We start from the raw sequence: 24,722 nt of genomic DNA on the forward strand, positions 1-24,722 counted from the left end.
CTTTTTTTAAAATCAAATCTATGCTTTACACAGATTAAGTTATTCTAACAAAAACTTCTCAAAGTGAACAAAAGTCAAAAAGTATTCACACATCCATCTTAAAAATAAGTCCATAAAATGTATTTAATAGCTATATAGTTCTATGACTACTAAAAAATCAATACAGTAGAAGATAAAACAGTCGAGAGAGAATTTTACACAACATGGCAAGTGATAACATTACAATTTTGTTTTGAAATTCTTTTTGAAGCAGCAGCTTATTATAGGGTAAAGCTATGTCTAGCTTAGGTATAAATACCTAGAAAAGGGAGCAACACTGCAAACACTTCAGACTGATAATATACAACCAGGGGAAGATAGTAAAGCTCTTCAAGATAGCGGAATCAAAGGAACTTAAAATAACAAACATGCACAGGAAACAAAACAAGACTGAAAAAGTGTGTTATGAATCACCACCTCTCTAGAGCTGTTTCCACTCTCCTGGAACACTTAACTTTGATTATTTAAATTGTCAGCCCTAGAATATTTGGGCTCATAATATTTACATAACACAAACCCAGGTTATCACCGGATTTGTAGCATACAGAGGAACAGGTAACACTAAAGAAACTTGGAATGACAAAATACCAGAAAAGCAGTGAGCGTAGAGCAGGTTAAACATACATGCCCTGTGATATGACAGCACAAAGACAACATATGCAAAAGGATTACACAAATCAAGAAACTGTAAGTGGTTCTGCCTTGAAGATAGAAATGAAGCTGACTCATTTCTGGGAACCACATTATCTTCAAGTTGATAATCCACTTGGAAAATTAGGGAACAGCAACAAGTGGTTCATAATTTTCAGTCTTTACTGATAAAATAGTATGTTTACTAGCACAGCCTAAGAGAAGCACAGGAGTAACACATTTGTCGTTAAAGAACCACGAGAATTAATTTTTTTTTGAGCTGTGCTTGCCATCCCAAGAACCAGTCAATATAAAGTTGTCTAATCAGTACAGTTAATAGCCTTCAGGCATGGTGTCAAGGAAGTTTCACCTGCTGTAACTACTACCATCCCATTCTCCCATCCTCAGGATACCTTCCCCAACACCCACAACACAAAACAAGCAGAAGACAAAACCCCCAAAGAAAGATGCAAAACTCCCAGAGGAGTACTAAAAAAAACCCTCCAGTTTCAGTTACCGTTACGTCAGGTTCAACTTAACAGAGAATAAAAATACATAGATAGGATAGCATTCTATAAAGTAGCAGCTTTGCCTACTCATACCTCAGTGAACAGTTGCTACTTCTAAGTATTAACGCAGGCATCAAAAGCAGAGAAACCAGCAAAGTAAAACTTCACTAATTGAGTCAATTCCTAACAGAAACGTCATAAATTAAGGTCTGATTCCTGTTCTGCTGGGGACTGAATTGTCTAATCTACAACTTGGCATGCAACTTAGCCTAAGGAAGTCTACTTAAATACATGTCAAAAGTACTTTTTCATTTACAAATGGAAAAAAAAAATGTTTATGTTTCTCTGTTTACTCTGTATACAATGAAAATACTTTCTTTGCACCTTTAAGATTTTTTGTGTTTGGAATCTAAGTTATGATTACAGCACAATAAAATATAATTATCAAAATAAGGACTTTACTGCAATTTTACATGGGAATTAGTCATCTGTACAAGATACATGGAACACCACTGAGATCAACAATAAGTGGAGATTCTTTATGCTATATGCTTATTTAGGTAAAGTATATTTATTAAATGATACTACCACTATATGTTTCAACAATCTTGTCTTTTCCAAGTCTCCCACCTCAAACAACTTAGGTTCATTTTACTCCCTCTGACACTACACAAGCTAATTGAATTACAGCACTCTTCTACAGTGCATCACCGTAACAGGACTTTGAAGATCATAAACTTTTTGCTTTTCTATCACTATCACGTATCTTTGGATAGACCTTACGCAACCCTCTATTAAAGAAAGTATCCATTAAACATTTGCAACTGAAGTTTATCAAAATATATTAAGATTTTAAATTCTAGCATAGAGAAGAGAATTAGATATGAGAAAAGAAATCCCCAGTCTTTTTTTTTTTCCCCTGTGCATTTTACCACAATGAAAGGAAAAAAAAGTACACCAGTATCTTGAGTGAGAGGCTTCAAATGTTTCCTTGGAATCATTTGTTGGTTTTTTTAGTTTTGCAAAATCGCAATCTGAGAATTGTAAACACTATCTTGGCACATCACAAAACCAATGATAAATAGCAAGCATAACATGGAATATTTATATTTCATTTTCTAAAGCAAATTTATTTGAACATGTTCAAATTCTAAGTATGAACAACTGTGGACAGAATTCATATAAAGCTATAAAAAGGAACCAGCTAGACAGATAGCAAAACAAAGAAATCTCTACCTCAAAGAATCTATCAAAACTACCACTTTTTCTGCAAGTCATGACACTGTTTTTTGAATAGCAAATGGGAGAGTGGATAAAACTCACTGTTCACATGAAGGAGTTAACTAGACATTAGACTCCCACCTGCTTCAAGGATTCCCTGCAATTGCTTGGCTCCTTTATGGCAGAAAGTAATTTTTCACTTCCTTTGGGTTAAGCTTTTGTTCTTCTTCAGGATATCAGACCTATCTCATTCCCCATCATACCTAAAGTTTTCTGTATATCACATCTCCCTTTTGCCCAAAACCTCTATTCTCATCTCAAATGCTCCATCTCGCCCCTTCTAAGCCATGCCTCTACTTTCCTACCCAGTAACAGGTTATTCTACAACTACCTCAACACCGTGGGTTCTAGGTGTACTTTCATACTGCTGTCTTCCACGCTAGCGCTGCATACTGCTCATTCCCCTGTTATTCTCTAACTGGACAGTGATATCCAGATATTTTCAAAAAATATGTAACTATATCAAAGCTATTGGAAAGATGTGCAGATTTGAGTAAGAGTGGTTATAGTACATTTCCACTGCAGCAGTGGAAAAACTGAACAGTTTTATCTGTGACCAGCCTCAGAAATGCACGACATCACATCTCTGTCAAATGGATGTTCAAGCTATACATAACACTTGGTTTAACTTAAAGAGAAATGGACAAGGGCAGGGAGGGAATGAAATAAAATACCAAGACAGGTCTTTCCACTACTGCCTAGGAAATTCCTTGAAACAACCCACCAATCAAACCTCATATTCAGAAGTTAACAGACTTAATGAACCACAAACTTAAAACAAAACGTACATAGACCTGCGTGGAGGTACAAATCCAACATAAAAGCAATACCATTTATCTCAAACTGAATAAGATAATGTTTTTCTCAAATTCTATGAAGTATATTTACATCTTACTACAATAACTGTAACAGCTCATTATACCAGACTCTTTCATCTAGTTCACAAAAAGACCTCATGTTAACCACTCAATTATAACAACCAACAGCTTTAGCAATAAAGATACTCGCAGTATAAAATATCTGTCCTGTTTTGTCTTCCCATGAGAAGCTATTTTCTTCAGTGCCAGAAAGGCCTGGACATAACCATTACAGAAACAAGGGGTTTATTTTGCACTTTGAAAGCAAGTAACAATAAATGCAGTCAAACCCACAGAGTTTTGGAAACTCAGGTGATCTTCTATATAGCCCAATTTGACACGTCAATATTACACACACTCAAAAAAAAAAAAAAAAAAGGCTTAACCACCTTGCCGTTAGTGCTAATGAATGATTCTTCATTTCCTGGATAGGAACAAGTGAGACTATGCAGCAAAGAGAGGACTGAAGCACTTCTTAATCTGGTCACATGGATACATCAAGTATACCTATTAGTACCGTATGCCTTCCTGATTATATTTCAAATTTACTATTCTGACTTCCTTCATAAACATCACTCATATTCACATCATTGCCTAGTCAGCCTTGAAAATTTTTCATTTTTAAGAGTTTAAAAACTAGATAAAGACTATATTTAAACTTTTAAATAACTAGTATTTTAAAATCAGCACACCTATTAAAAATTGAGAAGGCTTTCATTTTAAACAACATTAAAAAAACTCTCAGCCTAGATCCTGGATTTTTCACATCTAAGCCTCTTATCTTTCAAACTATTAGTTTCACACTGCCTCATTCCACTCAATAAAATGAACAAACCTGACAGTCTGAAGCACAAAAAGGTTTATTATTGAAAATTTCTGAAACTTCCATTTTCAGTACTGCTCACCTATTACACAGAAACAGAATAATAGCCAGAATAGTAACATTTCTAGAGGTATTCTACAAGTCTAAGATGGTTAAGATAGCTAAAATTTTCCTTGAGTATTATTAGGATTATTGAGTATTCCTTGAGTCAGTCTCTCCTAATAACTGATTCTGTTGGTGAGTAACAGTAAATGTGAAAAGGCTAGGGGGGGGGGAAGGCAAAAAGCAATCCCTACAAATTACATGAAAATTGCCCACTCTGTGAAAAAGATGGACATTAATGAGTGCAGTGCCTGAGGGAAAGATTACTACATAGGTCCAATGACAACCTGTTACATTTGGCATACCAGCTAGTCAATCAGCACTTCTGTAACAGTCAGCAAACCAGCTGATATCTCCAGCTAAAACGTATTTTTTCAGTGCTTCTTGCCTAGTGGGTAAGAGGAGGTAGCAAAGGATGAACTGCTAAAAAGAAGGGCAAAGATGATGTAAGAACCAAAGACCAGGGGTAACTTCTAGATGAGAGTACAAAGACACAAGGCAAATTCACAAGGGTGAACAAAAAAGCCCTTCATACAGCTTTACTTCTTATATTTCTTCTAAATATCTTACTACAATTGCAATTATCTACCACTGTTCTAAAGTCAAACAAAGTCTGATAATGCAACTATTTCAGATTTAAATGTACTTCCATAACAAACTTTCCAGTGTTAGATTACGGAAATAATTGTTTACTAAGTGTTTGTAAGTAAATATTGTAGTTCAGCAGTAACAAATCAGCAAGTTGCAGATGCATCTTCACTGTATTCCGATCGGCTGATTTACACCCCAATCCATGCACCTGCTTAGGTCTAGTTTCAGTACCTGTGGCTCAATGCTGAACTCAATTACTCTTTTTATAGTTACCTGAACTATTATTTTTTCTTTTAAAGTCATATCAAATGTTTCTCCGCATTGTAATAAGACTAGCTGCTCCAGAGAACTCTGGGGAAACACAGCCATCCTTTCAGCACATGTCTGAAGTTAGGGAAAGGCACATGAAAACTGCCAGCATTCACATGCTGATAATAGTCTTTGTTCTAACTATAAATCTGGAGGATAACTAGCCTTGAATGCAGCCTATTATTATTGCACCAGCTGATCTAAGCTTGCTGTAAGGTTGCAGAAAAACTTCAGCACAATAGTGGGAACTTAGCACAATTCCTAGGAAAGTCTGGAATGATTACAGATCAACAAGACACCTACTAGTCATAGATATTACCCCTGAACTGTAAACGCCACCTGGTTATCCTAGGTATCAGTTTGGGGTTTGCTTCTTGCTTTCTGGGGTTTTCTTGGGGGGGCATGATGGGTGGGGAAGATATGTTTTAACGAAGTGCAAAGCCTGTCCAAGTATGTGGAAATAGCTGGTTAAAATACACCCTAAGTTTCAGGGCATTGATATTCAACGTTGTATTTGTTTCTTGTGTTGTTACTGATACTTACAGATTTCCTGCTGTAATGCCCCAAATTATTTATTCCATTAGCAAATATATTCAAATTGTTAGTAATAGAAGCTGCTGAACAGTAGTTATATTTTGATCATATGCAAGATTTTCCCGTTCAGCTAGTTTATTTGTAGTTTATATTTGGTATGACTAAACAAAAAATCAAGAGATAACACATTGATAATTGTAGAGAATGATAAAGATCATATACATGGAAACAGGAATTTGATTACTCACAGAACTCAGGCCTTCTCACCACACCCTCTTATTTATTCAAATTTTCTAAAGAGGAAACAAGAAAAGAAATTCCAAGCCTAGGGGCATGGTCTGAATGTTACCAAACCTGCCTACAGCAGAAGCATCTTTACGAAGTATACCCTTCTACCAGCTTCCTCTTGCTTAACACAGGGACTGTAAATTCAAGCATGTTACTTCAGTCTCTCTCCTTCCTTTTCTGTCTTCCCTCCCCAGGTAATCTTACTCTACAACACACTTTTCAGACCAGACACCAAGTTCCTTCGGACTTCAGAGACACAAGTAGTCAGCAAAGGTCATGAAATACTGCACAATTTCATACAAAACACCACTTAATAGATAGAATTTAAATTCTCTAATAGTTACAGAACTTACATTTTAACACAGAGGTGATCAAATCAATGAATGATTAAATCTGTAAGGATTTTAATCTATTATCATAAACCTGTACTTCTGCCTAGAAGTCTAAACTGTTCCCACCTCTTCCCTGGTATTTCACCATCCCACCTCACATACTATTTAGCTCTTCAGGACATCCCCTACTTTTGAAACACTCTGCTTGTCTGTCTGATCATCTTAAAGGCGCAAGATTATGTTGTGGCTGGCTTCCAAGCAGCAGCAACCGTTCACATCACTAGGTCAAGCAAGTGACTTGCTAGACCGCATGTAGCAAAAATAAAGCATTCTACCATGCTGCTGTGCAGGGAGTGCACACAAAATTAAATTCTCAACCACCAGGAGTAACAAATGGCACTCTTGGTAGCACTGCTCTTCTCCTACCCAACTCAGCTTTGAAATTACAGCACAAAATTCCCTCTCAGCACCCTAAGTTTTCAGCCTGGCAGCTGAAAACTTTGCTAAGCTCGAAAACAAGATACAGCCCTTATTTAAACCACTAAATGCAGAGAGTCCCTCTTCTGCAACTGAGTCTGTATCAATGGTATTAAAAACGCACAATGATGAGTACACACAGAGATTTAACTGTGTGAGAGTACAGCAAGAGAACCATGAGAACAATGACAGGGAAAGAAAGTGGCACACTAGCTCTGGAGCACACAGGCAGGGCAAAACAACTCTGCACTTCCAAAAACCCCTGCAGATTATTTCTGTTACTTCCTCAACCCACAAACTGACACACACTCAGATAAGATGAGGATTAGATTTTTTTTTATATATATATATGAAAAACAATAAACTATTATTTTAAAACTCCATTATGTACCTGTTGTTTTAACAGAAGCCTACTCCCATCTTACAAGACTTCACGTAAAATCTCAGCTTTTGAAAAAACAAAACTCCAACACCCATTCCCCATTTCCATCTTGCATAAGTTTGGAAGAAAGAAAATGTGACTCCTATGAGTAGTCTCAAAAGTCAGAGGGCAGCCAAAGAATGTTTTCTCTCATCTTAAGACTTTTAGGCCAATTACATGATTTGGGGGAACTGACTCACAAGGATTTTGTTGTTTGTTTTTAACACTTGAGGCTGTAGACGTAGTGATGCTCTACTTCTTAAATATGGGCATTTGTATAGCTACACAGAACTTAACCTAATATATTCAAAGTACATTTCTGGATCAAACCCACGTAATTCTTCACACTTAACAATGAAGCTAATTTAACATACAAACAAAATCACCATTGCTGCTTAACTAATTCTAACAGGGAAGTCTGATACTTTTTTATGCTAAACTGGAGTAAGAAAATAACACAACTTTCTTAAACTATTTGAAAGGATTAATTAGTACAAGGCACCTACAGCATTTCAAGACAGCTCTTACATCCATTTTTCATCCTATTTTCAGTTTGTCAATTAAACCGTTGCACACAACATCCAAGAAAACTACTATATGAGCCATGTTCTTTGAAATGCTTGACTCAGTATGCTAAACCTGCCATGAAAGGTAGAATTCAACCATGGGTGAAAATCTGGTTGTGCTTTTCCACAAGAATCAAGCTAAAATAAGTGTACACTTAACATACAGAAGTCTACAAAATAATTATTCCATTTACTATTACAGAACTCATCCAAAGATGACTTTGAGCCTCAAATGACTGAGCCTTGCTTAATACTGTGCATGCTTATTACCTGTGCACAACTAATACGGAAAGGTCACTCTCGTTTTTATTTTAGTAAACTAGAGGAGGGGGGTTTGCCCCTTACGTTTTAAGAGGTTACCGCCCAGGTTTCTGCCTCTAGTGCAAAGACCCTTGTGCGGGCGCAGGTAAAATCGCATCCACCGATGATTTCCCATCGCGAAGCTTTGGTACACCCTGCCTGTGCGTTAGCGCAAGACACAACCCTAAAGAAGCCCAAAAGCACCATCTGAAAAAAAAATCTGCAGGTTCTGAGGAAAGCGGCAACCAAGTACCGCCACCTGAACGGGCAGCGCCCCGCGCTCAGATCGCAGCGGGGGCCGCTCCGGGGCTCTGCGCAAAGCACCTAACGGTGATGGCTGAGGCCCCAGCAGCCCCCCCGCAGCCCGGTGCCGGGCCAGGGGGGGCGCGCCCCCCCCCCAAAAAAAAAAAAAAAAAAGCAGCGGCCAGGCTGTCGGAGGCGGCCCGCCGGAGCCGAGGCGGGGGCGGAGGGCTCGCCGCGCCGCCACAGGCCGCCCCCCGACCCGCCCGGCACAAGTTGGCCAGAGAAACCTGTGGCTGACCCCCGCCGCCGCCCTGACAGCCCCCGCGGCCGGGAGGGCGGCGAGGGGCGGTGGGCGCCACGGGAACTGGGGCCCCTTCGCCGCTGCGGCGGGGCGGGCAGGCTGGCGAGCCCCCCGGCGCTGCGAGGCGGGGAGGCGACCGGACATGGCGCCCGCCGGCCCCGGGCCCGAGGGACCCCCCCTGCTCCCCGGGGAAGGGCCCAGGCGGCGGCCGCCGGTGGGGGGACGAGACACGTACTGACCTGTCCTCCGAGTCCATGCGGCTGAGGGGCTCCCCGTCCGAGGACATCTCCAGGCTGCCCCGCCGGCCCCCCGACGTGGCGCTGCAGCTGCTGCTGCCGCTGCTGCTGCCGCCGCCGCCGCCGGTGCCGTAGCCCTCGTCGCCACCGCTGGACACGCTGCTGGAGCTGCTCCCCCCGCCGCCGCCGCCGCCGCCGCGGCCCAGCCCGTCCTCCTGGCTGCCCCGGGGGCCCTTGGACTCCTCCTTGGCGTCGGCCTCGCTGCTGCCGCCGGGGCTCAGCGAGCGGGTCTCGTCGCTGCAGCAGCCGCTGCTTGTGCTGCTGCTCCCTACCAGGCTGCTCTCCTCCTCCTCGCCGCCCTCCTCCTCCTCCTCCTCCTCTTCCTCCTCCTCCTCGTCCTCGTCCTCCCCGTCCCCGGCCTGGCTGGCGCTCTCCGGGCTCGGCTCCGACATGCTCTCCGCCTCGCCGTTCAGCAGCAGCAGCGACTCCGTCTCCGCCGCGGCCGCCGCCGACGAGGACGAAGGCGACGACGAGGATCCAGCCCCAGCCTCCTCCTCCTCGGCGGCCGCCGCCTCGCCGGGAAGCAGCCCCTCCGGCTCCGCCATGTCGCTGCGAGCGGCCGCCATGGCGCCTGCGAGTCGCTGCGAGCGGAGCGGAGCCGAGCGGGGCCGGGCGCGCGCGGCGGCGGCAACGGCGGGGGCGTGCGCGCGGCCCGTGCGCGCGGCCGCGCCCCCCCCCCCCGCCGCGCGCGCTCCCTCCCCTTGCCCTTCTCACCCGCACAATCGCGCGGCGGCGCGAGCCGCAGAGAGGAGGGGCCCGGTCCGCCGCCGCACGCGCTACGGAACGCGCCCGAGGACAAAAATGTGGGAAGGGCGGAGGGGCGGCCGCCGGCGCGGGGTGCCGAGGGGGGCGGTGCGCGGGAGGGGCGTTAACGGTCGAGCGGGGCGGGGCGGCGGTTGGGCGGCGGGGCCCCTGGCTCGCGCCTAACGCCTCGCTTGAATCGCGCCATCGTCACTCGCCGCGCCCGGGGAAGCGTGTGCGGCGGGGAGCCCCGAGGAGGAGCCGGGAACGGCGAGGGAGGCTCTCCCGGCTGGGGTCGCAGCCCCTGCCGCGCCCCGCCCCGCCCGGCAGAAAGCCCGGTGGCGCGAGCGTCCCGCCGCCCCTCAGGCGCCTCCCGGCGGGTTCAGTCAGGAGCGGGGTAGCCTGGGGCCGGAGGGGGCCAGAGCCCGGGAGTCACCGCTGGGGAAGGCTTAGCGACATTTGTATCCCTGAGAGGAAAAGGGGGGGACGACGACGACGACGAGTCGGTAGGAACTCCCCAGCTGGCTGGACTCGTAATAACTAAAACGGGGGAAACGGAATATAGAACTTAGGAGAAAGGGAGAAGCGAGGCACCTCAGCAAAGAGACCTTACAGGGTGCAGGGCACGATGTGACATTACCCAGTGAGAACTGTCAAAAGACAATTTCAGCGGAGACACAAAGGGGACAGAAAAAGGTTCTCAGCGATACTCAGGAAAAGGAACGAAAAAGCCGTGGCACTACGCAGTGAGGAGGGAGAGCGCAAAGAGAATAAACTAAATGTGGCCTTAAGCCTCCATTTGCCATAAAGAGGCGTGTTGGCTACCAGGGAAAAGCAGTGTGACTAAAGGGGAATGCAAAGTATAGATTACGGCATTTAAATGAAAGTAAAACCAAAGCGTTTAACGTACTAAAAGTGGGGAAATTGTTCGGGTTCTTTTTCCTCATGAGGCTAAATTTGGTTCTGGAGGCGTGGGCTTAGTAAATCGAGTTGGGAATTGTCCAGTCTGAAAAAAACCCCACTGCTATGTATATGTATAGGGGGAAAGGTGAGAGACAGCTGAAGAGAATGTCAATCACATACAAGACTTCAGGGGAAATTTTGAAAATTAAAGTCATTTTAATATTAATGTAAAATGGGATAAAGTTTACAAAAAGTAAATCATGCCAGCCTAATGTTACAGGCTTTTTGACAAGAATCTTGTTCTACATGGACATCAAGAAAGCATTTGATAAATTGTTGTGTGGAAGTGATTAGCAAAAGTTTATAGGAAGGGGATTTGCCATAGAACAGGAGGGCGGGTAGAATCTGAACACAGAGATGAAATCAGGTAGTTTGACAAATTACTGCAGGGATGAAGAGAGTAACTGAAAGAATAAAATGCTATTGCACATGTATTTTATATGTCATGTATACATCTGTCAGTCTTTACCCAACTCTTACAGAGCTTGCCACATTTAAAAAAAAAAAAGTGAAGCAATAGCAGTTTAGTTTAGAATCAAACTACAAAACACTGAACCACAACTCAGTCCAGAAAAACACTGTGCTTTCTGCACAATAGGAAGAACATCTCCAATTCAAGTTACAGCAGGTATATCTGGCATAGCCACAGAGATCCTAGATTCCAGAAGTTAACCACGTAGGATTAAAATCTGGAAAGGGTGCTTCTAAAACCTGCATAGGCATAGCTGGAGATGGCTCCCAGCCCATAAACAAATGCAGTTGTTAGCAGCAACACCAGCAACCCGTGGTACAGCAGCATCAAAACAGAATGCCACAGTGCTGAAACAGCAACACAACATTGGAGCAAAGGGACATGACATCGGATTAAGCTTTGAAAACAAACCAATAACACTGGGAACCTGCAGAGGAGTATAAGCGAACCTTGGAAACCAACAACATCAAAAAAGTGATGATAGTTCCCCAGATATCTAGAAAACAGCCTCAGCTATAAAGTGGAAATCGCAAGAATGCTTAAAAAAAAAAAAAAAAAAAAGAGAGAGAAGAAAAAAGACAAGGACAGCTGTAATGCTGTTTAAGCTGTATAATATATGTATTGCTCGTCTAGTAACCACCACAAGAGTCACCAAACCCTGAGCTTCTACATCCTCTTCTGCCTTCCCCCTTCTCTCCTGGTAACAATGTGCCTTGTACTTCATTCTTCACTCAGCAAGGTGTGGCACTCCCGGGTGGGTGTTGCTGCCACTAGTCTTACCGAAGAAGAAGTGTGAGGTTTCAAAAAATAGATGGCAGTAGCTGAAGTAATTCCTGTCTCTTCTACCCATTTATATCCTTATGGAATTCTCTGCTTTAGCAAGGGACAGATTCAGAGAGGGGTCAACTCATGAGAAACCAACAATGTATAAAGGACTTGGGTAAAAAGACATCTTTCTCCTGACCTAGGAATTTAAGGGAAAAGGGGGAAAAGCTGAAAAGTTTATCTCAAAAACCTCCATGTACCCTAATGTAAATTGTCCAAATCCACTCCACTGTGTGTTCACAAGCCCACCAATGTACTTTTTTTTTTTTTTTTTTTATCTCCAGTCTCTGGGTTTCTCGAGGTCCTGTGCGCAGGCAAGGCTCCCGCTGTTTGTGTACTGAAAGCAAGCAGGGCCATTCAGACCTCCCACTTTCCTAGTAGAACGGTAGAGACGCCAGCTCATTTGGTAATTTGTGTATTCAAAGAGGGTCAGGGAAGGAAACCTCAGGACACGAATGAATAGGAAAGCCGGTGTGAACCTGCCTAATGCAAATCACTTAGCATTTAAGCAAGAGATCAGTACCAAAGGGGTCACTACTGCAGCAGGCAGTCATCAAAGAAATACTCCGTGATAACATCTTGGTGTCCTGCTCTCAGTTTTCTGAAACCACAAAATTCTGCATCCAGGCTTGGTCCTTGAGTGCTGTAATATAGTGAAAGACTCACCAAGTGCAAGCAGCAATGATTAGTTGAGTCACTTGTTACTGAGCTTTGTACAAAAATACCCAGCTTGCCAAAGGTAAATCTCCTTTTTCTCCAATTTTTTTTTGACTTTTCAAGCCTTTTGAAAAAGGAGATCTATCTGAGAACAGGTGACTCTAGAACTTGCAAAGGCATCTAAATCACTTGTATTTGAATGGTCTGATGAAAGCTCAAAGCAGGAGACAGGCTGTTAGGAAATCCTTTGGCAAAAAGAACTTACACATCCACTTAGGCTTTGAGGGTGGAGGTTACTCTCTTGTTCACACAAAGGGCTTCTGGAATGCTCAGTCTAGCTTGGTACTATCATGTTACAACAGGGATGATGTTTTAAAGCTGAGATATTTGTGTTGAGGCATACTAATCTCTGGTACTTGGAAGACATTCTCAACAAAGTACAGAGTGAAAAAGAAATGTAAGTAGATAAACTAGGAGAAGTTTGTTGACAAGCAAAGAATCCAAGCAGAACCATTCTTCAGCAGTGTGAGAACAAACCATGTTGGAGACACAGCAGAGCAGGGGGAAGAAATTAAGATGTTATTCTCTTACCTGAGGAACACCAGGGTGCAGGACGTTCACATTGACTGCAGCATCAATAATGAGCACACTCTAAAGAAGTAGTTTCTTCTTGAGTCACAACAATTTTGCTGTTTCGGGGTTTGGTTTGGGTTTTTTTGAAGGACAATTAGATGAGATCATCAGAAGATTTTGTACATGTAAGGCAGGTTTTTTGAGGGTTTTTTTTCCTAATGTTGATCAGCATCATAATATGTAATAGTAGTAGGTACTATAATATGCAAGCAAAACACTGCCAAACGGTAAGAAATGCCTATATAGAGAGAAGAAAAATGTCATAGGCCCAAGATACAGGAAAAGTGACATCCTGTCTTGCATTTGTTAGGATAACAGGGGAAATTCTGTAAAACAAAACATTTGGTCACTGAACTCCCTTCTCCTGCTCCTGCCTCCGCATGCATGTCTTAAGCACTGCAGGAAATTCCTGCTGCCTGAACCTCATGACTCACCTTGCTCGCAATATTCTGCCTGCTCAGCAGCCTCTGGAAACGGCACCCTTCCCTTCTTTCTGCCCCACCCTCCCACATCCAAATTGAAGGGCTGGAGGAAGAGACAGCAGTCTCCCATTGCTCCAAGTAAGCATCCAGCTCTCAGTTCTCACCCAGCCCTTCAGACCGGACTGAAACTGTCTCATTCTGCAATTCTGACCCCACCCTCTCCTGCAGCACGCAGTTAATTCTCCCTTTAAACTCAGCTTCTACGCTGTTTTCTTTTTAAAGGTGCCTTTAATCTTTGCCCATACTGTTTGCTTAGAAACCATGACTATAGGAAACGTCAAGCCTTGCTTAGGTTGGGTCAACCATAGGAAGGCTGCTGGAAATGCATGTTGTGCTGGAATCCTGCTCTCCCCACTGGGTGGTGAGCCCTTGCTGGGGCTGTACGCAAAACACTTTGCAGTGATATGAATTCTAGACGCTGCTCGGGTCCTTCTTCCCCCTCTTGCCTGCTTGTGGTTTGTTACAGCTCTCATGGTGACACACTGCCTCTTCTGTTGTGCCAGCACAGCTGTCTCTGAAATTCAGCTAGACCAAGGAACTGTTTTTAGTGGTAACTAGGAGAAAAAAAAAAAAAGAAAAAAAAAAGTCATTCTGTTGCTGTTAATTCATGAAACTTAAGAAAACTCCAGACAGCTCAGTTAAATGTAACTGTGCCCACTCTGGAGACAGAAAAAAAGGAATAGAAGAATTAAGAAATTATTAAGGTGACACAAAGAACCAGGAGTTAGTTCAGGAGTGGAAAACCCCATTCTGTCATTCTGGAGCTCCTCCAGAAGCACATCCTAACATTCATTATATTTGCATTTGTATTATTCTAACAACATGCAAGCCCAGCAGAGATGAGGGCATCTTTGCATTAAGCCATCTATTAACACAAACAGTAAGAGGAAGCCTGTCTTCCATAGATGCTTTCATACAATTGAATCAGATATTTTGAAAGTGCATAAAACCTCTTCTCTAAAATGCACACTAATTGATGTTAAATTTGCTGTCAAATGATATTGAAGGGAAAACAAAGCTAAACAAGAAAGCATGAAGATCTCCTGTAAGTGAAAGATACATAAAGCTTTCAGTTCAAGGCACTGAAAGGCCTCGTAATATGGTTCATTTATGTGCTTTACAGCTTGTTGCAAAAACTGAAAAATAGGCATAGAATTTCAAATAGATACTATTTAGCTATGATAAGCTATTGGTTATTATACGATACCACTGAGAATGAACTCGGAATTTGCTTCAAAAGCACAAGCTACTTCCCATTCTTTTGCATTGGTATACCTACCTGAATATTAATTCTGTCACTCCATGTCTCAAAATTTTTGTGAGTTCCAGGGACTTGCATAAATATATGCTAAAAATATGTTGTGCTTTTCTTTGAAAATATTCAGAAAGTTTTCCAAGTGCCATATTGGAAAATTTAAATAGCTGATGCAATACATTGTATGTACGGGTGAAAAAATAATATATGCAGTACTATACAAACAAATAGAGCATCTTTTCTCTGTCATGAATATTGTCAATATTTACGTATTATGATTTAAAAAAATTATAAGAGACATTTTCTTTTCCTCCCAAAGTATCCTATACCTCCTTGTGTGTATTTTTTACTTGGCAGAGTCTGCTCTTTTTCAGTAAAAGGCAGCCAAAATTCTTAAGTCTCAGAAGAATCAACATTCTTAAAGAGTGCAATTTAGATTAGTTTTAACCAGAGATAATTAGCATATTTCCAGATTAAAGAGTCTTAACATGCTGTTAATTTGGGGAATGCTGTTTTCCACATTCTTATACAGAACAGAGCCGGATTCCAGCTGTAAATGAAGGTGTGCACCTGACCACAGATACAAGGTTGCTACCAGTATGGCCATTTATTTTCTGCAGGTCAGTTACTACAGAGCTTTACAATAAAACCAGGGGGATGTCATCCCAATGCAGGGGGCAATTCTGCACAAGCACACTAGGCAGTAAATCCCAGCAGTTTTTTTCTAAAAGTGTAGATGTGAAGTCAAGAGCAGAGTCTTTCTTTGCACACATGGAGGTTCTTTTCAAAACCATAAAAGTAATCAAGATCTTGCATGTTGCAAAACTGGTGTGTAACCATTACAACCAAACAGAAATGCATAATGAATTGAATGCTCATTAAATACAAATCACAGCTTGGATGGAGTACAAGTTTACAGCAGCTTTTCCATGTTCTTCTAGGATTACTTTAAAACTCCCCTTATTCGATTTGCGGTTGTAACTAGAATATGGGTTTTTCATAGAACAGTCTTTTTTTTAATATTTCATAGAATGTAAAAGAAAATTTCCTTGAAGAAATGTAGTTATAAAGTTTGTGCTTTTTTCCCCACCCTTCTTTTCATTCTTGGAAGACTTTCTTGTCTTTCAAAGATCAAGTTCTTGTGAACACATGTCCTTCCAACCACGGTTCTCAGCTTCTCAGAACATGCTGTGGTGGCCCAGCAAGGGGCCCTGAAGATAGTTAAGGGAGTGGAACATGTCAGATGAGCAGAGAGTGGGAGAGCTGGGACTGTTCAGCCTGGCAAAGTGAAGGCTTAGGGGTATAAGGTGTATAAATGTCTGGGGGGGAGGGGGGGGAGCAAAGAAGATCGAGCCAGACTCTTCTCAGTGGTATCTGGTGAAGGGCAAGAGGCAATGGCCATGGACTGAAATTCAGAAAATTCTATTTAAACATAACAAAAACCTTTTTCACAGTAAGGTATGTCAAACAGTGGAAGACTTTGCCCAGAGAGGTTGTGGCATCACCATTCCTGAAGATATTCAAAACACATCTGGACATGGTTCTGAGCAGCCTGTTCTAGCTGACAGTGCTTTGAGCAGAGGGGTTGGTCTTGGCAATCTCCAGGAGTGCCTTCCAACCTCAGCTATTTTGTGATTCTGTAAAGTTGAGATATTCTTCCCACATTACACAAAGACACAGGCATTGCCAAATCTGCAAAAACAGTAAACATTTTTCTGAGCTCCCAGATATAACCATATACCCTGGCTTTGCTCCAGCTCCACATGGGGATAAAAAACATGTTCACATCAGTCATGTCTTGCACCGTGATTTCAAAAAATGGGAAGGGAACCCTGGTCAGGAGCCACAGAAGCTGAGCTGAGCTGCATGACTAGGACCAAGCAGTGAGTCCCTGCAGGCAGGTTTAGATGCAGCCTGAAAGACTAATGACTACATTCAGAAATCCCATGGTAGTGTGTATGACAAATCTAGGGTCCTGCTAAATCCTGTAAGATTAAAAGTGATAAGCAACTAAGATTACATATTTTCCAAGATCTTTCCAGATGTTGACATGATAGAGTGTTAAGGGAGAGAGGTTATTATCCTTAAGAGAGGCATTTATCACACAGTCTGGTCAGCCTTGGGCAAGATGCTGCCATGGAGAAGGTATCACATTCCAGATTTCCCAAAACCTTAGCAGCTGGACAATTTCTCTTCTCTCCACACTGCTCTGCTTAGGTTAAAATAAAAATCCAGGTCATGAAATGTTTATCAAACAGCTAGAGTTATACAGAATTAGTGTATTTATATAGAAATTATTATTTGGTAGGCTTAAGCACAAGCAAACAGCTACATTTCAGAAAAGTTCAGGTTTGCATCCATTATCCTTTCCATTATTATGGTATCCACTGAACAGCAGAAGCCATATTCAAAGTAATCAAAACTAATAATTACAAAAACAGTAGGATGACTTTATTGTCATTTGTCAGTAACAAATATTTATTACAGATATTGTATTTGCCTGATGAGCTATTAAAACATTTCCAATTCATAGCTCTTCAAACCTTTTCTATAAAATCAAGGATCCATCGTGTTCATGGAAAATAAGCGGAGTCCACAGAAGTACAGCATCCGTCCCTGTTCTCAATCAATCAATTAAATCTGAGAGAGAGAGGGAGATTGATGAGAACAACCTACTTTTCTGTGCATGGCATTCACTGAATGTGAAAAGGGGTTTCAGAGGACTGAGAAAGTAGCTGTTGTCATGACAGCACTGGGAAGCCCAGGGACTGAAAAGATCTTCATCAGCTCACTGCAGCAATTCTGTGCCAAAGGAACTGCACTGCCTGTCTGCATACTGACAACAGAGCCAGGGGAATGCCTGCCTGTCAAATCTCCCTGGTTTTGCTCTGCAAACTTCCCCACTCTGAAGCTGGAATATAGTTGCAAACTTGCAAAAATGGAACTCTCCTGCTCCCCTCCTCCCTCTTCAATACCCACACACACCTTCTATTCATGTATCCGGTTTGACAGGGGGAGCACCCAGCCTTGTGTACTCCCTTTTGCCCCACCCTGGCAACAGAAACATAGAACGCAGCAGTAATCTGTAGAAAACCTATACACATACCAGCACATTCTGCAATCCAACTCCATTGATGTAACAACTGCCACTCCTGTTACCTCATGTTATGGGCCAGTGTGTCTGTATGCTGTGATGTTTGCATGGCAGCTTTGGGGCAAGAGGTTGAGAACGTTTCTGTGGCAGTATCAGCTGCTTGGGGTCGTACTCTGGACAGCCGTGGGATCTTGGCAACTCTGGCCATTCCATTCCCAGTAAATGCACTGTCTTTCATGCTGCAGTTAGGCAATGTGCCATCCAGGCCAACTGCCCCACTGTAAACACCACAAGTACCAGTTCTGAGTGACCTGTGAGTCCATTTCTTTCAGTGAAGCTTTTATTTTACCAAAATAACTGAAATGTTTGGTGCATGGCTGAGATCCTCATAATGTAAACAAAGAAGGAGAAAATAAGGTCTTAACTATGCACATGTTGATTGAGTTCCAACAGTGTTTCTTTGAAGCACTGGGAAATAAACATTTGAAAACTTGCATTATGCTCCTGCTGATTATCACTAATGGAAACTGAGATTGAGTGCTTTACACCCAAACTCGCAACAGCCACCTTTATTGCAAACTAAATGGTGAGAGATGTGTGCTCTCAAATGAACTCTGTAAGCCTTGTCGGAAACTTTGGCCTTGCAGGTATTGATTGCAAAATTCCCATTGACCTCAATGGGGCCAGGATGTCAAAACCAGCCCAAGAGCTGGGATTGTGATGAGTTTTGAGGAGCTCGTAGCAAATCCTGATATTGTTGGCCTATAGAAGCTGGCTGCTAGGAGGTGGGGACTTGGCACGTATCACACAGGAGAGTCTAAGTTGCACCGTGACCCTTCCATAATTCAGAATTTAAGTAGTTCAGAGGGTCCCTCGAATACATTGCAGAATTGAGAGACCTAAATCTTAAATTAGCTTAATGCCCCAATGACATGCCCTACAGACATGCTGCATGTCTTCTAATAAGCAAAGCAGCAATTCCCCTCTTCTGAAGTCTATTCCCAGCCCAGTTGCTCACAGCCTCTCCAAAGCAACGGACTGTATAGGAGCAGGTAAACTATTTTTTCATTTTATTATGCAGCAGTTTAACCATGGTTAGGGTGTGCATAATAAAGTCTCTTTCCCAGGATTGCTCAGAGGTATAGTTGTCTGTCTTTGAAGTCTTCAGGTGAAAGCTGTTATATATAGACATGGAGTATTCTCAGTAGAGATGGGTCTAGTTTTTAATCACATAAGGCTTTTGATTTTACTCAGTCTTTTAAAATGTCTTTTTTTCAGTGAAGACGAACATTTATTATGTGCTTAATGATTTTTGCCTAGTGACACATTTAAACTGTATTCAAGAAACAAATACTGTCTAGTACTTTTCCTAGGCAGTTCAGTGCCCCAAAACGACATACTATACTACTTAAAATATCATAGGAAAATGTGGCACTATAAATTCTTAGCAAGCTGTTGCTGTAGAAGTCTACTATCAGGACAAATGGCAGCAGTTTGGCTTTATATTACATTTAACTAGATATTTTATCAGAACCATCATCTTTATGGTTGAATTTCTAGCTGGTTTGGCAACGTGAAGTATTTGTTTCATCTTGGTGAAAAGTGGATCCAGCTATTTAAAGCTTAGAAAACATAGGAAACATTTTTATTGTAACACTTTGGAGCAAGGTGAAAAAGATCTAATTTTAAATGTGCGTCTTACAACAATTCATGCCTACATGTCTTCACGTAAAACTGTGGACTTTAAAGGTGAGAAAAATATTTGATTTAGGTTGCGCTAGCGCATGAGGTACAACAAAGCAGCACATATTATAGAAATGTAATTCAGGCACTGAAAAGTGTTAAGGTGTCAGCCTGCAGAGAGCGATGACCTACTTCTGCTTGTTTCTGCCAAGAAAAATCCTTGCCACCACTTGAGGCCATGGTTTCTGTGCTCCCTGCTACCTTGAGGATCTGATCTTACACACCTGTCCTTCAGCCACCTTCACTTCCCAGTTTCACAACCACAAGTTCCATGTAAAGAGGGAGCAAAGCATTCAGCTTAAGATGAGGCTTTACAGAAAAAAACCCAAAACCATTCCCCCCCTTGATTATTTTCACATTAATTAATGCTGGACCAGTGGCTGTGAACCACTTGGTTTTCAGTTTTGTTACACTAGCATACATTTTGAGGATCTTTTTTTGTGCTAATACAGTCAGATTTTGGGGCTTGATTACACTAGGTGATCTCAGTCCATCACCTGCAGTGTCTGTGGTAACTTCCTTTGGCAGATTGCATATATAATATATTCATTTCCATTACATGCAACATACTATCATCAGCTGATGCTCTATAGTAAAATATGTATGTACAGTACACCTCAACAACCCCGTTTCTATCATGCGTAACAAAGTACAACAAAATAAACGCTGGTTTAAAAGCTATACAAATACTAAAACATGAAATTTGAGAGTTACTCTCCTCCTCCCTTATCTAGTTACAGAATTTCTAAGCAACATGCTGAATTTCCTCTGAGATGTAGTAACCACAAGAGATCAGACTCTCACACAGATTCTCTCTCGTATCATGTTTGTAGTATAAGCATGTTTAACTTTTAATTAGACAAGCTGTCCACCCGAAGCCAAAAGGGCTGTTCCCATCTGGGCTTAGGTCTGCTATGTGAACTTGAACTCTGTTGCCCTGTTTGTATGCAACTCCAGATTAGGCCAAGCACATATTTTCTCTGTTTTGCAATATTTTTTTCCCTGTAGTTCCTATTTAATATGATTGCCCAATTTTTATCATTAGCCATTGCTGTGCATGATTAAGCAGCAATTCCATGACACCTAAGTCACTTTGTCTTTATGGTTGGTAAAGCAACCCTGATTTAGGGGCAAAGGAAGGCTCTGAGATGTGGCTATAACCTTGCAAAGAAACCTGCTTATGCAGAGTCACATCAAGAACTTCTTTCATTTAGGTTAAAAGGATCTAGTCCTTAATATTTGAAAATACGCAATAAACATACAACACTGGATCATTGAGTGTGAAGGTTAATAAAAACACGCCTAGCATTAACATTAAAAAGGCTCTAATTTTTTCCTCGCAGGTAATTACTTCACACAATGAAATAATCTCCTTTCTTATCCTGGAAACACATGCATAAAACAGCTCAGATAACATCATTTACATATAGGCTGCTGCATCTGCATGTTAATGTCTGGCAGTGAAAAGTTCAGACAAGTTTGTAATCCCCGATTTCCTGCGCGTGCTCAGCACCCAGATTCCCAGAAAGTCAGAAGAGAATGGGATACTAAATATTACTAAGATGACAGGTCAGCTGCAGTCTGTGCCACATCTGGACGGCTCAGAAGGTATGTGGATTCCCAGACCACAAGATCTTTTGACAGTTCTGGACATTTTAACATCAGGGTGTTGATTTTTTTTTTTTTTTTTCCAGAAGTGTTGGTATTTTTATATCACCATTTCTTTTGTCAGTCACTTATGTTTATGGTGGCCATTCTAAGCCTATTCTGCTGCCTCCACTTGCTTTGTCAGCGTTACTATATTGCTTGGTATTGGAACCAATCTGAATTCCCACTTAAAGCCCTACCATGTCACCCATCAGCCATCATTTGCTTTCATCCCTTAAAACTACTATAAAATGGCAAGCACACCAGGAGGACAAAAGCACAGGCAGAGGAAAAAGGAGGAAAGCTAAAGTGGAAAAGTGGCAGCAGCATCTGCAGCAGCCTAACTTTGCTCTTTTGGGGTCCTTCCGGCTAAGTACTTGAACTTGGCCTGACAATGTACGCGCCCCTCATCATCTGCTTCCCCTGTTAACACAACTTACCTTCCCCGCGCGAATACTGGAAGCAAGCTTAGATTGGCTGCTTTTGCATCAAGGCCAACAGGTAATAACACTGTTTTTACAGCACAAGCCAGCGAGTCTGTGCCTACTGACAGCTGCAGGAAAAAGGAGGGCTGTGGGAGGGAAAGCCTCCTGTTGCAGTAATACTGATCTAGCAGCACTTTACAACACAAATCCAGCTTGCTGGGCATCCTTAAAATCAACAGCTCCTCGGCAGTTGTTGGAAGAGGCCATCCAATCAACTGAACAGAAATCCTGTTTGCTGCATTCAAAGATGCAGTTACAGCATCGCAGGATTTGGGAATTGCCTAGAAAGTCTGGAGTGCTTAGGCTTTAACTGGCATTCACTCCTTCCTGTATACGGCCATCCTCCTAATAATTTAGAGCCATTAGCTGTAAAGAGATCTTGGACTTCACAGACTGCCTATGATTAATTGCCTGAAAATGTTCTAAAAGTTAGGGATTCTGTTCAAAGGTGAAATAACTGAAGTGCTGTAGCCTGGAACCAGACAGACAGGGAAAGATGTATGGTAATTCATGCAGAGCATTTCTCTGAAACAGGCATCGCTCAAAGCAAGGCTTTAGACTCCTGTCTTTTACAAACATGCCCTAACTGTGCTCCTTGGAGTCCACAAGATTTTAATGAGGCAAAAATGATCAAAATGTCATGAACTCTGTTCTTCCTTGTCCTAAATTCTGGATAATGGAAAACAAGAGGAGCTTAGCTAGGTTATGTTTAGCTGATCACATAGAATGGAGTATGTTTAAGATCATGAAATAAAAGTTCTAAAATAAAATGCTGTGAGTTCAGAGTACTTATGCCCCCCATATTCCAAAGAATCAGATTATATAAGCAAATACGGTTTTCCCAGCCCAGTGTTGTAAATCCTTTTAGTATTAACCGATTCTTCTTCACTAACACAGACTCCTAAATGGTTGAGAGGCTGGCGCTTCAACTAGGAACTGCTAATTTGTAAACAGTGATCAGGATCTCACACATTATCCAGGCACTTTGTCTTTATTAAAAATATTTATTATTTGTAGGCACAATATACTAGAAACAGTAATTACAAAATATTATAGGTATGTTGCCATAGGCTAAGAAAACAGCCAGAATTGTTATTCAAAGGTGCTTTAGCTCAAACAATCCCAGGTTTCCAGGGAATCTCCTAGCTCACAAAAGGACACCTTCAGCTAATCCTCACTCATACACAAGTTGGCTTCTGTGCAATACCAGCCCTTGCATGTGTAAACTCTCTAAGAGTCTCCAGGCAGCCAGAAATCAAACACAAAATTGCAGTATTAGTCACAAACATCAGAAAACATTAATCAGAAAATTCAGTTGTCTTTTCTCTGTCTAGATGCGACCATTTCAGTGTATAAAAAGAATAAATACAATAGCCACTAACAGCTGTTTTCAAGACTGGTGGATAAGCTATTAAAAAAATAAAAATCATTCATCTTTAAAGCTGAAACATCTGAAACAGCCTCCACATTCTTGCTGACTTGGGATTTTATCAAGAAAGTTGCACAATACAGAGCAGTTGACTACACGTGTAATCAGTGTCAAGACTCAGCAGAAATTCATATTGTGAAGGGGTGATTTTTCCGAGTTGAAAGTTGCTGAATTTTGCTACTTTTTTTTCCAATCACTTTGAAATGTGCTCGTCAATTAATGACAATTTCCTCAAATTCTTATGTATTTGTTTGTACCTAGTAATTATTTGATTTCTAGCAATGTGACTAGTACTTTGAAAAAAATCTGTTTTTCTTCTAAATATAATTATTGCTGAAAATAAGAGAGATCCACATGCAAGTTATTTCAAAACATTGGGTGCCTCACATAATATGCTTTGAGCTTGATCTTTCAAGATGCTAAGCACCTGCAGGTTTTAGTGAATTCAAGCAATTAACTGGTGGCCTGGATTCAGCTGATGTAGGGACAGACAGCTGTTGTACGGATAAAGCACTTTTTCTCCATACAAGGAACACAGAATATTTGACACATCAGGCTGGAGTGGATTTAAAGCTGGAGAAGAGAGTCCTGGACTGTGCCAGTCACTTCACTGAAGTGAAGATCAGGAAAACTACCAGATGACAACATATGAGGATCAGGTATTTTTCTGAAAGTTTTCATTGACCACATCTCTAGGCCGTAAGTAAATCTTGCTGCTTCTACTTATAAACTTAAACCTGCAGAGTCTGCTTTTTTTTTTTTTTTTTTTTTTTTTTTTTTAACAGTACTCATTTTACCTTCAAAGGAGGAAGAGGGTGTTTCCATTTTTAGTCTGAAATTCTTTGAAGTAGTCCTGTTCCATAGAACAGGGATCTGGATAGAATTTAACAAAAAATTAATTCCTTATTTTAGGTTTGGTTTCAGCAATAAAGAAGTAAATGAGATCACATCTGTTTTTGTCCTGATAGACTCTACAGCAGTCCACTGGAAACATCACCATTTGCTTACAGCTTTTTCTTTTATTCCAAACAGAACCTAACCCAGCCTAAGTAAGTGTTCTTAAACACATCCAAAGCAAGACTGCCACATGAGCCAATTAGCAACCAGTGATGTCACTTCGCTACACTTAGCTACAACTGAGAATTGCCTGCAGTTTCACAACACCTAGGTAATATTTAGGTAGACCTCAAAAACATTTTCTTTGCCATATGACAGAATAAAGAAACATCACAAAAAATACCAAAAACTTCATTCCATGAGTAACATTTGAATACTGACATCTGGAACAGCTGGGTAACAAGTTGTGCATGTCAAGTTCAGAAAGCAGCTGCTTTTAGCCTTCATTTCGGGCCAGACGTTTGCTTTCAGCCACCAGTATATTCCATTTTATTTTGTAG

The 24,722-nt window shown here is 41.8% G+C and overlaps 1 protein-coding gene across 2 annotated transcripts in view; it reads right to left on the reverse strand.

Annotated features, from left to right (window-relative positions):
- Positions 1-9,634, reverse strand: part of AEBP2 (AE binding protein 2) — a 51,939-nt gene extending 42,305 nt beyond the window's left edge. Inside the window, exon 1 of one of the 2 annotated variants that reach the window (XM_055711743.1) lies at positions 8,843-9,634. In XM_055711743.1, coding sequence (XP_055567718.1) covers positions 8,843-9,465 — 623 coding nt within the window. In that variant the 5' untranslated portion in view covers positions 9,466-9,634. The remainder of the gene's footprint in view (positions 1-8,842) is intronic. The other variant, XM_055711744.1, reaches the window with a different exon arrangement.
- Between the last annotated feature and the right edge of the window lie 15,088 nt (positions 9,635-24,722).

The sequence above is a fragment of the Falco cherrug genome, chromosome 5 (assembly GCF_023634085.1).
Source record: "Falco cherrug isolate bFalChe1 chromosome 5, bFalChe1.pri, whole genome shotgun sequence".
NCBI classification, from domain to species: Eukaryota; Metazoa; Chordata; class Aves; order Falconiformes; family Falconidae; genus Falco; species Falco cherrug.